Here is a 14,193-nt window from a genome sequence, read left to right as displayed (position 1 = left end):
AGATTATTCCCTACAGCCTGGTTTATGATAATAAAATAGGAAATGATCTATAGTCATCAATAAGGTACTGGTTAAGTAAATTACAGCCCACCTCTAAATGGGATGTTAGGCTTCCATTAGGAAAGAATGCAGCATTAATATTAAGAACTTCCAAGAGACGGTATTTCAATGAAAAAAGAACAAAACGGTGTATGTTGTTATCACTTGGGTTAAAAAAAAAAGAAAGAAAGAAACTGCAATAATCTTTAAATTATATGTTGATATATACACCTAAAATCTCTGAAAGAATACATTAGAATTTGGTAACAATGCTTGTCTCTAGGGAGAATACTGAGACAGAGGGAAGTGAGGACTTATTTTTCACTCTTTTGTACCTTTTAAATCTTATAAACATTGATTATTATATTCCTAAAACTAAGTATTTTATAAAATAATAACAATACAATTATTCATTCCTGGCCCCTGATATCTAAAAACTTTTTTGGTGGTTCTCGCTGTCAACTACACTAGGAAGCTACTGAGCTGAGTAATTTTAACCCTGTCTCATGAGTAAGAATCACAGGGCTAGCAATTAACTAACACCATCATTTCTTCCTCCTCCCTCAAATAACTATATATGCAAAATAAAGTCAAGTCTCTTAATTCCATCCCTATTCTTCATTACCTCCTCTTAAAACTCATTCAACCACATGCCACCTTAAATGGGCATGAAAACATCTCAAAATGCTCCAAGGACGGTAGCCAGAACTAACAACTATGCTAATATATTAACACAGCCTAGTGCCAAAGTTCCTTCCAGGCATCCAGGAGATGAAAACTTGACATAACTGACACCTCGGCAACAGCCTCAAGCTGCGCATCATCTGCTTGGAAGATAAAAACTCACATCCTCAATGACTAAATGTCCAATGTCAACAAGTCAAAGCTTTTGTTTCTGCCCTAATGTGAAAGTTCTCCCTGCACCACCCACATCCCCCTTTAAATTTATAGGCTAACCCCTCACTTGACGACTGGTTGTTATTATGTTACAGCCATACACAGAACCCTAAGAAGTCATTACTTACATTAAGACTCTTCCTAAAAGGGAAAATCCTGCTTAAAAGGAAAAATGTCTACAGCATATCAAGTAGAAGGAAAAAGCAAGCTGTAAAACCAAATATGTAGCCACTTCCATCAATTTTTAATTAATATACACAATCTGTGTGCCTATGAAAAGTTTGTATATGAAAAATTGTGTGTTATAGATTATTAGCTATAGGTAAAAGAAAAAAAGAGGGAGGAAATTTTATCTTTATATTGTTTTATACTTTTTGAAATTAAATAAAAATACACTTTCACATAAAAAAAATACAGTTTCTGAAAATAATATATTAGAATGTTCCTCAAAAAAGAAAACACTTGACAGCTACTAGAGATCTTGCCCCAAAATTCTGAACCTAAGGAGGCTGCAGAAACCTCACGCTTCTGTCTCTGTGTACAAGATGCAAACCATATCCAGGCAAACACAACTTTTAGTTCAGAAGCACACCCACCAACACAGGCCTCTCCTCACAGAAACATCTTATAGACCCTATGTAAGCTGTTTTTTGAGTTACCACCATAACTTAACACAGCCTTAACAGCACTTCATCTTGAGAGTGAGACTTCTTTACATGGATTTCAAAGTACTCCAAGAAAGCACATTATGAAAATATAGCTCTGGGAAAAAGAAAAGTATGGAGACAATTAAAAAAATCAGTGGTGGCCAGGGAGTGGGTGGGTGGAGGGATTAATAAGCAGAGCACAGAGGATTTTTAGGGCAGTAAAACTTTTCTGTAGGAAAATTCTACTAAAAAGGAAAAATGTCTATAATAGGGGAATCTATATTAATATACATTTGTCCAAATCCATAGAATGTACTACAACAACAAGAGCAAATAGTAATGGAAACTATGGGCTCTGGGCAATTATAATGTGTCCACGCAGGATCCCCTATTGTAATGAATGGACCACTCTCCGGGGGAGACTGAGTCTGGGAGAGGTAAGGGTGTGTGGGGACGGGAATGTCTATGAGAACTCAATTTTCCTATGAATCTAAAACTGCTCAAAGACATAGTCTACTTAGAAGGAAAGGGGGAAAAAATAGTAGTAGTCCTGTAAGGTGAAAAGAATGGCAGAAGCATTTTATATATAGGGAAATGGTAGTATCTGAACAACTTGGCAAAGTTGAAAGATAACCAAGCAGGTCCACTAAAAAAAAAAAAAAAAGCCTAGCTTCAAGGTAATACAAGGATAAAGAGCCACTGGGTTTGGTCCTAACTTTCTTACGTTGGGTTCATACAAACTAACAACTGATCATTATGGCCAAGAATTTCCTGTGTCATAAAAGAGGGGAGTTGTTAGAACAGCTCTACAGCCGGCCCTGGTGAGGCCACTGAGAGCTCCTGGTAAAAGCTTGGCTACCTTAGAGCTGGCTCCCAGGCATCTCCTCCCACGGTCCTTCCAGCAGTGGGCTCTTCCCCAAGGCTCCGTTCACTCACTCCTAGCGGTGGGAGAGGCACTCCTGGAGTCTCCAGGAATAAAGAGAACTCTCCAGTAGCTCTTGCGCTGGCAGCGTGATGCTCACAAGCAGCCCAGTGCTGGAGAGGGAAAGAAAAATTAAGCTATTCAGAAGAACAGTCTGCAGTTGTGAACGTGCAGGCTAAAGAAAGTGCACACTGGACAAGCCTTTCAAACGGAACCACCAGCCACAGCTGATTTACCATTGCAGCAAGGATGGAGAAGGGTCCGAAACAGACAGGTGGTAGGCTGAGATCATGAGTTCACACGAATCTTAAACATTTTTCTACATGACACCAAAGCCCATAGGATGTGAGTTGGTAAACTTCAAAATCAAGTTCCTTTAAAGTCCATACACCACGTACTCTAGCCATTACAAAAACAAACCAACAAACAAAAACAATGGTTTTGCATATATTAATTATTTTATGTACCTGGGAAAAACAAGGTTCAAGCTGTCTAAAAGTACAGAATGAAAGTCTCTCTCCAGACCCCTGGCTGCTGTGAGAGATTCCCCATGTACCAGAGTAATCAGTTTCTCTTGCTTCCACCCAGAATAACCTGATTTGGGTCCATTTTCAACCTCCATTTTCGGTGGTAGAGAGATCTAGTTCAAAGACTCATAAAACAAAGGTGGGGTTGGAAGCACACAGAGGAAGGGAAAGGGGCTCCAGATAACTATCAAAAAAAAAAAAACAAAAAGCCACCCAAGCTCCCTTTTCCTTTAGGAAGACTTCAAAAACATCAACATTTGCCAAAGGAAGAGGAAATTTTTATTAGAAGCAAACTTTCCCATTCAAAGAACAGTGAAAAACTTACGCCTTTCAGAAAACAGCATTTTTTTTTTTTTTTAACCTCAAGGACCACTTTGCCAAGAACACTTTCAGGTAAATAAATTTAAGCAGAAAACAAATCCAAAATACAGCATTCCTCAATAATTATTTGAAAGTAAAATCACATCAACCTTGGAATTGAAGGGAAATGTTTTACAAATAACTTCAAAAACTTGCCTCACTTCAGTTTAAATTCACAATCCAATTGAAAAGAGAATTGAGAATATAAAAATAAGACGGACAAAAAAATAAGATACTAAAAATAAGACACAAAAAAATATCCCCTCGTAGAAAAGGTCAACCAGAAACTTGACATTTTCAGCAATCATTTAGTGACGTTAAAGAGTAAAAATCCATTTCTAGAGTGGACATCTTTAAAAACAAACTCCAGTTAAGCAGTATCCACAAACCTTGAGTTTCAGAACAAACTGTTGAAACCTTGGTATTTTCCAAGACCCCGGGCCAAGGAAATTTGGCAGATTCACACTAAGAAGTTACATTCACGTCTGCTGAAGACTAAGTGCATTTTAGAAGGTGGCCAGTTCAAATGGCCCAGTTTGTCTCTGCCCTTCCTAGGGCCGGCCGTGTCTTCAAGTTATAGGTACTACTGGGGGAGGAGCTTTAGATAAGCAAGAAAATGTAATAAATACTGTTGCATATTTTTCTGATTCTTTTTAAAACAGTGCTTTTTTAAAATTACAGATGTACTTCTAATTTCCCTGCCAACCTTGCCCTATCACCTTTCCTGAAGGGAATTCCTTTAAGACGCTGTTCAGGCTCTCCTAGCTTGCTTCAGCCTTCCCTAATGATTGACACATTTTCCAGATCTTTCTATTCTAATTCCTCTGTATTTATATTCTACAAGACTCACTCTATATGACCTGGTACTTAATCCTCTGCCTTGAACTGCGTTTATCTCAAAAAAAAAAAAAAATAAATAAATAAAAAAAACTAGGCAAGGATCACATATTATTCATTTGCGCTTTCCTTTCCTCATGGTACCTAGCATACAGTTGGTGCTCAAGAGTTACTAGATAAAAATCAAGTCTTCAAATTAAGCATAGTTTAATATTTGCTTTAAAATTACTAGGCTCTCAAATAACCCATAGGTTGAAGTCAAAATTGTGGTGTACTATGTAGAAGAACAAGTCAGTAAAATGAGAGCAACGGTGGAAAGCAAATTCCAAATCCTTAACTCTTCAAATGTTCTCCTCAGGACCCATCTCTGCACCAATACCTTCCATGCCAATAGCAACCGTGACAGATCTTGACAGGTCTTGTTCAAAACCCCAAGAGCGTTTTAAAAAATAAAAACAAACAAAAAAGAGGCGTGTGCGCCAATTACAATCAGTGCTATAAAATAAATACCTATACAGATCTCTTTTGATTTCCGTGATGACATCCTAATAAACCCATTGTTGAAATGCCCTAAGCTGAAAACGCATGCAGCCACCAGACATGGTAGATGAGCCCGGCCTATCTCAAACCTGCTCAGAACCCTTACATCAGCTTACAGTCAGGCAAAGTCACTTCCCACAAAGCTATTTTAGAATGAAATGCTGAATCTCTCATGTACTTTATTGAAAACTGTACGGAAAGTGACAACCAGCATGCCTGTGTGTTGGCTGTTTACCCTGGTGATCACGTGGCTGACTGGGAGCTACCGCTGCCCAGCCTCAGGAGACAGCACTGCATGTCTCACGTCGTTCGTTAGGCCAGGAAAAGATCAAAATTCACAATTCAAAGTACACTTTCCACTGAATGCGTATTACTTTCGCACCATCTTAACACTGCAAAATCGTGAAGTCGAACCATCGTTAAGTCAGACACCATGTGCATATAGCAAAGTGCTACAACCTGTCACAAAACTTTCACTGAATTTTTTCCAAAACCTTGGCCAATTTACTTGTTTAGCTATGGACGTTTAATTATTGGCAACTAATCATGCCTTGTGAAAATCTGACCCATAAAGGTTAGAGGCACACTCCTGTGAAGTGGAGGGTGAGCGTGAGGAAGGGGAAAAGGAGAAATCCAAAAAAATGTTCTAACTCCAACTGCAGGCTTAACATAGTAGTACATTTTTCTTTAATCCAATTTACGAGAACATGCATAGTTTCGTAAAAGTTGTTGTAATATGATGGGACTGAGTAACAAGCAAGCATAAAAGGTACTTAAAATCAGACATGTTCTTGGCAGTCAATACAGCAGCTAAGCAACAGGAGAAAAAAATCAGGGCAAGTTTTCTCAACTTTTTAATTATAACTATATTCTTGGCTTCTAGAAGCTGTGACTTTCAAATACTACAGATCCTTGCCCTTTCAAGACATCATCCCTTGTATAGTGATAGATGTTAATTAGACTTATTGTGGTGATCATTTTGCAATATACATAAATATTGAATCACTGTAATGTACACCTGAAACAAATATGTCAATTGTATTTCAATTTAAAAAAAGACAAAAGACATCATCCCATACTTTCCCTGTCTATCCACCCAGCCTCACAACCCAAATAAACCATGGTGTATCTTGCTACAGAATTACTGTTAACTGAAATGAAGCAGAATATGACAGCAAGAACATAGGAAAGAGTCAAACCCAATTTTCCAACCTACTAAATGTGATCGTACATAAATCACTTAACCCCTGTTTGTTGCAATTTCCTTTGCCATGAAACAAGGTTAATATCTCCCATCTTTAAGAACTGATGGCACTTCTCTGGTGGTCCAGTGGTAATGCAGGGGGCTAAGGTTCAATCTGTGGTCAGGGAACTAAGTTCCCATATGTTGTGGGCAATAAGCCCACACACTGCAACTAGAGAGCCCTCGCATCTTAATTACTGAGCCCAAATGCTCTAGAGCTCGTGTTCTGCAATAAGAGATGCCCCAGTGCTGCAACTACAGAAAAGCCCCCATATGCCACAACTAGAGAAAAGCCTGCATGCTGAAATGAAGACCAAGCAGAGCCCTCAAAAAAGCTTTAAAAAAGTTAGTAAAAATGCCAGCTATCATTTAGTTCTAGAGCTGTGGTAACTACACACTTTCATTATCTGATTTAATCCTAAGAACACAAAAATGGAGAGGAAGGTCAAAATCTGTGTTAATTACCAGTAAGTTAAAACTGTATCCTGACTATTCCTAAGAATTGAAATGAGTTCTTGTAGTAGATAGTCTTAGTTCCCTTCCCTGTTTACTACTTCTTAAAATAATAGAAGTTCTAAAGGAGCATGGTAGAAAAGCATAAAGTATACCAATCCAAAACAATACACAAATCATCCACGATACTGCAAGTGTCCTCTTGTCTGGCTCTAAAATAACATCGCTATAACCAATCATATAATGTCAAGGATGCTTGAAGAATAATCTACTCCAGATACTTGAATATGTGGGCAAGGCATTATTTACAAGTAATTCTGAAGAAAAGCAGCAAGAGATGTCAACCAGTTCCCAAGATTCCCAATCTCCAGTCGGAAAAAAAGCAGGTCACACGTCCTACACGACTGATGTGTTTGGGGACACCACAGAGCCCACGGAACTAGGACAATCACGTAAGCTGAGGAAAGACAAAGGCTGACTGAATCAAGAAGTAGAGAGGAGCACAAGGGTACAGCAAATCTCCTTCTCCAGGGACTTCCAAAGTCTCTATAGCCATTAAGCTTTGGGGTTTGGGAAGGAGAAACTGAAATTTTCAGAAAGTTCCCCAGAATTCCCCAAATTATGAGCTATTAGAGAAAAAAAAAAAACCTTCCAAACACCCTTTTCCCATTATTATAGATACCTAAAAGAAACGTTAAAGAAATAAGAAACAAACTCAATAGTATTTACAAAGAACTATATAGCCTGTAACAAATGTTCAAATGCTGGCAAATGTCAGTGAGCATTATTGGGGAGCATTCCAATAGCAAGCCAAATCCAGCCCACAGTCTGCTTTGGTAAACAAAAGTTTTATTGGAACACAGTGCACTTGTTCATTTTACGTATAGTCTGCGGCTGCTTGCACATGGAACGGCAGAGTTGATGGTTGTAACACAGTCCATATGGCTTGCAAAGCCTAAAATATTTACTATCTGGCCCTTCAGAGGAAAGGTTTGTTGATCCCCGAAATAACCTGCATTTGGATCTATGAAGAAGGTTAACAGCACTACACAGAATCACATGTTGAAACTGCCATCTTAAAGGCCTATTTTGCTTTGGAAACGTATTTCTTGGAATACCACTCACAGGATTCGTATACCACACGCAATGCATATAAATTTGTATTTAGTTTATTTGTAAGTGTGATTCACCAGTAGCAGCAGACAGGCCCACGAGCACACATTTATAACACAGCAACAGCTACAAGCAATCATGACCAAGTCTCTCCTCTGCACTCCTATCATGACCTGGCTCTGGGAAACGTCAATCTTATCCTTCACTTCCACAGGTTAGCTTTCAACTTGACATCAGTGGATTCCTTTGATGTATTAATGTCTCTATGTTGATTGTTTTAATTGTCACAGGAGAACTGCAACACATTTCCCATTTACCTGTTTTAACTGATTTTTTTCTGGTAATTTGGAAAAATACAAATTTCTCAAGATATCCTGGGAAGGAATTCTAGCCTGAAAGCACTATTCTCTTCAGGTATACATTTAGATTCAGAATAGGACTCAAACTCACTAGCAAAAGACTTGGGGAGAGGAGGCAGGCATGAGAATGAACCAAGTCTCCAGGATGTTTTAAGGAAATGATTGAAAAAGATTAACGTCTGTCTCTCGCAGGGACACGACTTAACGACTGAACAACAACAAAGCCTAGGTAGAAGACCAGCCAAAGTGGGGACAGGAAGAAGTGAGATTTCCCTGGGATGGATTTAAGGTCTAAATATCAGAGCACTTTCTCTTCCAGAATTTTAATTATAATTTGGCTTAGAAGAGAGGTGTCTACTGTGAACCATGACAGGAAGGAGTACAATTAAGTACCAGACTATATTTCTGAACATAACCTGCTGATAACTTATAAACTCAAATACCATCATCCAAAGTGATTCGATGGCCCATCAAAATTCCATTTTTCTGTCCAATCAAAGGCTCATTTATTTGTGCCAGAAATATAAGCACAAGGATCATGATAAAACTCAAGGAAACAAACACACTGGAATACAGTAGCAACGTGAGGGTTCCAGACTTGAACCAATGAGTTCTGGGTTGAGTCCTGCCCTGCCAATCACTGCACAGGAAGTCTTGGGCCAACTGTCTGAGCCACAGTCTCTCCCTTGCAGAGGGACAAAATGGACATCAGGACTCCCTTGCAGAGGTGCCACATGTGAAGTACAGGACATCCAGCAGGTGGTAACAGATGATAGCTATTATTAAAAATTTAATATTTAAGGAGCAGGTGTAAGAAGAGGAAATATTGAGGAAGACTGAGAATCACAAGGGTTGAATTAATAGGTTGAATCATATGAAATTGCCAAAATTTGACCACTATGACTCATAAAACTAGTAATTTTAAAATAAATACTATTAAAAAAAAACCTGAAAGGAGAAAACATGGACAACTAATACCCCATACTCATTCCCCCACCAGTGGCAGCCTAGAAGAAATCCAGACACCAGATGGGAAGGCTACAGACTAAAATAGAAAACACCTTCGTCAACTCCTCAGCAGATAGGAGGTGTGACTTCAGGGAAAGGAAGATTCGACAGAGACAGAAAGAAAGACAGAGAAACACACACACCCCCTCACTCACATGCAGCCCGTGTAACTCACTCGCTCGCTCTCTCTTCCTGCTCTCTCCTCTTCTTTCCTCATTTCTTTCCCCACGCAAGACCAAAAGGTGACTTGTTAACCATTTTGGGAAGAAAATGCAGCATTTCTGGTCAGCTGATGTTACCAGCTACATAACAAGCCTTTCTGTAGTCTTGCAGAGCAGCTGGCAGCTAGATAAAGAAATTCAACAGATCCATCACATTTACCTCCTTATTTTTCTATCTCCTTTTCATACCATAGGTATTAGTTTCTTCAAATCTTGTTAGTCTTCACCCAATTAATAGGTCTGCAGTTATTTCATGGTCATGTCAATTCCTGGATGAGATCTGAGTTTTGAGAAATCCAACGAGCCCAATCCAAGGTAGCTCTATCCCAGCTATATTTAAGTCTCTCAGAGGTTCTGAGGAAAGAATCAGACCATCTTCAGTAGAGAGGAATTAACAACAGGCAAAGGTAAGAAAAAAGGAACTTGTCATTTCTTCCATTGCCTCAATGCACTACTCTCTAAACAGAACCAATTTCACCAGAGTCAGATCACCTCTCTCTGTTGGGTCCCCCTTTCACCTACGTAAATCCCACCCTTGAAGAACTTCCATGCTCCCCATTTCCAGGAGGCATGCGTATTTTATCTGCTGTCTGGCAGGGATGTGGTAATCCTTGATGATTACCCTCACATGTAACACCATGCAGGCTTTCATCAGTGGATGATCTCAAAGCACTTTTTACAAGAGTTTGCAGGATTACCACCCACATGGGCCGGAACCAGATTTTCTAGTTTTCTAATGGGATGTTTGTTTCTCCAAAGCTCCACTCTGGGATTCCTGGACAGGCATTAGCAAAGCTTCAACAGTGAGTTTCTTAAAAGTAGGCACTCTGTATATCCAACGTCCTGCTGTATCTCCAATGCCTGGTTCAGCATCCCACTAGCCTTATGTAAATATTTGTGGAATGAGCGAAGCTTAAAATTACAGAGAAACAAGAAGTAGTAAGCATTTCAAGCTCATAAACTTGATAAAGAAAACATCTCAATCACTAAATGCTAAGTTTCTGTGCTGTGCTTAGTCGCTTAGTCGTGTCCAACTCTTTGAGACCCTATGGACTGTGGCCCTCCAGGCTCCTCTGTCCATGGGGATTCTTCAGGCAAGAATACTGGAGTGGGCTACCATGCCCTTCTCCAGGGGATCTTCCCAACCCAGGGATCAAACCCAGGTGTCCCACATTGCAGGCGGATTCTTTACCGTCTGAGCCATCAAGGAAGCTAGACTTAAATTCAAAGCAGCACAAAATGTACCACACTCTTATTTGGTGGGAACAGGTTAACACAAGAAACACATAAAGAATTATAGAAAAATTACTATTTCATAAAAGTAGTCTTCATTTTAGAATGGCAGTAAGTTTTCCTAGTACATTTATTCACAAGACAACTACTCCATGGTTAAGTTCTTCAGAACTGTATCTAAAGAAATTTGCAGAAACACTGAAGGGGGCTATTACAAAAGAGTAGTACAAAAATAAACGAACAGAGAATTAATGCTTTTAAAAATCATTCTTCCAGGACTTTCCTGGTGGACCAGTAGCTAAGACTATGTTCCCTATGATGAAGGGCCAGGTTTGATCCCTGATCAGGGAACTAGATCCCACAAGACACACGAAGAGCTCGCATGCAGCAACTAAGGATCCTGCGTGCTGCCAAGGAAGACTGAAGATCCTATGCATCACACTAAGACCAGGTGCAGCCAAATAAATAAAAGGTTTTTAAATAAAAACCATTCTTCCAATGCCCTCTTGCAACTATTTATGTTACCAACCTAAACAAAATTTCCACCAGATCATTCTTCCTAATTAAAGTTCAACAAGGATAGACTGAATAAAGGCAATCAACATTCTTTTTCTAATTGTTTGGTTTAATTTTTATTTGCCTATAGGCACATAGGCATTTCCAAGGCTAGGTGGGAAACTGCTTGCCCCTGTGCAGACAAGGTAACAGACCAAAAAAGCCCAAGTAAAGTTTTAAAAAAGTAACAGTGAACAAGATTGTGTATGGCTGTGTTTTCTTGTTGTTGGGTGCTCTGTACGTGTACTACATGTCCATAATTAAGTCTGGTAAGCTAAGCATTTTATAACTGGTTGCCAGACCTGTTATAAGTTATCTGAATAACTAACAGGCAAGCTTCTTGAAGAGAAAAATGGCTTATTTATTGTTCAGCTTTACAATAACTGGGTACCATACCATCCCTTCCATACCAGATAGTCAACAAATACTTGCTGACTGATGAACAATGAGATTAATTTGAAATAAGTTTAAAATCAAGAATCCAGTGGACTTGGGGTCTACCACTGATGGAGCAGCCTTGAACATTAGACTTCTTCAAGCCCTGCTCTATTATCTCAATAGGATTATTTGCAGAGGGTCAGGGGGCAAATGGGAGGAAACACTGCATGTATGAGCTAGGCGCACCCCTGGGCCAGAGCTGGGAAGTCACCTGTGCTCTCTGGCTTCCATTTTTCCTACCCAGAAGCTGAGATTGGTGATGTAAGTTGCAAAGTTCCCTCCCACCTCAAATATTCTCTGTTTAGGTATTTCATTTACAATTAGTAACAGGATTCCTCAAGAATTAACAGAAAAGACTACCTATTTAATTAAAGTCGGTCTTCTACTCCTGTACTGAAATGCCAAACCAATCCACTCATTAAAAAATAATAACAATTTTCATTTAATTTAGCAATTTAGTTCTAAGCTCACAGAGGTTTGATTTTAATTTCTTTTGGGGTTTCCCTGATAGTTCAGTTGGTAAAGAATCCGCGCAATACAGGAGATCCTGGTTCTATCCCTGGGTTGGGCAGATCTGCTGGAGAAGGGACAGCTACCCACACCAGTATTCTTGGGCTTCCCTGGTGGCTCAGCTGGTAAAGAATCCGGCTGCACTGCAGGAGACCTGGGTTTGATCCCTAGGTTGGGAAGATCCTCTGGAGAAGGGAAAGGCTACCCACTCCTGTATTCTGGCCTGGAGAATTCCAGGGGGTGGCAAAGAGTCAGACACAACTGAACGACTTGCGCTTTCACTTTCACCAATAATTTGTTTCCCAAATGAAGGACAAGCGGGTAAGAAAACTCACAAAAGGGAGTAGAAAATCAGTGGGGCGGGAGGGTCTACCAAGACCAGTCCCTCAAGGAGCATGAGAATACATCCAGTTTCCAGGTCAAGGAATCTGGATTAACAAAACTAAAGTCAGCGTGTCCATCTCACCCACCACTCCAAACCTGCTCATCTTTGTTCTGTCTCATGCAATGGAACCACCAATGAACACTGATGACCAAACTGAGGAGTTCTGCTTACCAACCCACTGCTGCCTTTGCCCTAGCCCTGACTATCTCCCAGCAGCAGCACGCTCACTCTTCCATCGCGATCTCCTCTATGTACTCACCAACAGCGCCCACAATGGCTCCTTGAGCATGTGCAGATTCCTGGCCCAAGACCTCTCCAATGTCTTTCAGGCATCACCCCACAGGTACTTAGACAGGACCTCACAGTTCCCTGAGGATATCTTAATCGTGTTCGCCTTCTGCCTTTGCACTTGTCTACCTGAAAGGTGTTTTGTTTTTTTTTTTATCTGTCAATTCCTATGCTTCAAGATCAGCTCAAGTATCACCTCCTGAAGGAAGTCTTCCCTGAAGCCCCCATGCCCACACCCTGTCTAAGATATATGTACTCTCATCTGTTGTTTCCAAACTCAGTTATCACGGCACCTAAAAAACACACTTCAATTTTTTTTTTTAATTTCACTGCATAGTGAGTCTGCGAATTCCTTGAAGATAAGTAGCATTTTTTCATTTCTGAAACATCAGGGATAGTCTTATAAACAAGGGGTCCTTAATAAATGTTGATAGATGAATGGATGAACCCTAATAATGGATTCAAAGCAGAATAGGAACTCTCTAAGGGAAATATGAACAGTAAAAATTGAGAAATAACTATACTAATAGAAAAAAGGAGGTAGGCTTACCAGAATACACGTTTTGTGTTGTCATGACCTTTCAGTCAAAGCATTAAAACTTCCCCAGAACCTAAGTTAAAGAGACTAAGAGAGAACTAAAAAAGACAATATGTAAACTAAACTTACACACGAAACCAGTTTCCTACTGACTTACATATGAAAACAAGGAAGTATTCCCTACTCCAACAGTTTAGACCATAATCTTTTTCTAAATCACACATATACAGAAAAGTATCAATAGCTTGAGAATAACACTCAAATATGCTAACACTGTAATATTACTGGAAATTAAAATGTCAATAGAATTTAAGAGGGGAAATGATTCATCTTATAAGAATAATGTTAATTTTCTTTCGGAGAAAATTATTCCTGAGGTGGTACATGAAGCCAGGCCTCCACACAATTCCCTAGGTGAGGCTCTCACTTGGGTTGCAAGATCAAACCAGTTCTAAAGGAAATCAACTCTGAATATTCACTGAAAGGACTAAAGCTGAAGCTCCAATACTCTGGCCACCTGATGAAAAGAGTTGACTCATTGGAAAAGACCCCGATACTGCGAAAGATTAAGGGCAGGAGGAAAAGGGGGCAGCAGAGGATGAGACGGTTGGATGGCATCACCAACTCAATGGACATGAATTTGAACAAACTCTGGGAGTTAGTGAAGGACAGGGAAGCCTGGTGTGCTGCAGTTCATGGGGTCACAAAGAGTAGGACAAGACTTAGCAACAGAACAACACCAGGCTCTCACTCATTGGTCTCCTCCCAGATGTCTTCAGTCAAGGTGCTGGGGGCCAGAATGGGAAAAGGACGAGTTCTTCTCACCATGACAATGCTACCTTCTTAATGGTTCTCCCCATCAGACCCATTTTTTCAACCTCAACCGTTTTACACCACATAGTAGGAAGAAAAGAATACATACCTAAATAACTATACAGTTTAAATGAACTTAATAAACACAAAGATCGTAAAAGAAAGGAGCCCATAGCCAAAGTTGAATGTTAAGGAAAAGAGAAGGAAGATCCAAGGAATAAGCTTGCTGGCTATTACCACTGACTGCCTGGTATCACTTTGCATTTA

At 39.8% G+C, this 14,193-nt stretch overlaps 1 protein-coding gene across 3 annotated transcripts in view; it reads right to left on the bottom strand.

The window, feature by feature from the left end:
* The window catches only part of ACVR1 (activin A receptor type 1), a 131,257-nt gene that overhangs the window by 70,868 nt on the left and 46,196 nt on the right, over positions 1-14,193 (bottom strand). The window contains exons 2-3 of one of the 3 annotated variants that reach the window (XM_055572513.1): positions 9,121-9,290; positions 2,443-2,618 (exon numbers count right to left, since the gene is read on the bottom strand). The exons of 1 other annotated variant lie outside the window; for it this stretch is intronic. In XM_055572513.1, the coding sequence (XP_055428488.1) occupies positions 2,443-2,618; positions 9,121-9,162 (218 nt within the window). In that variant the 5' untranslated portion in view covers positions 9,163-9,290. The remainder of the gene's footprint in view (positions 1-2,442; positions 2,619-9,120; positions 9,291-14,193) is intronic. One more of the 3 variants, XM_055572515.1, reaches the window with a different exon arrangement.

The sequence above is a fragment of the Bubalus kerabau genome, chromosome 3 (genome assembly GCF_029407905.1).
Source record: "Bubalus kerabau isolate K-KA32 ecotype Philippines breed swamp buffalo chromosome 3, PCC_UOA_SB_1v2, whole genome shotgun sequence".
NCBI lineage: Eukaryota > Metazoa > Chordata > Mammalia > Artiodactyla > Bovidae > Bubalus > Bubalus kerabau.
Note: the sequence above shows the minus strand (reverse complement) of the source record. Positions and strands in the feature narration are given on the sequence as shown.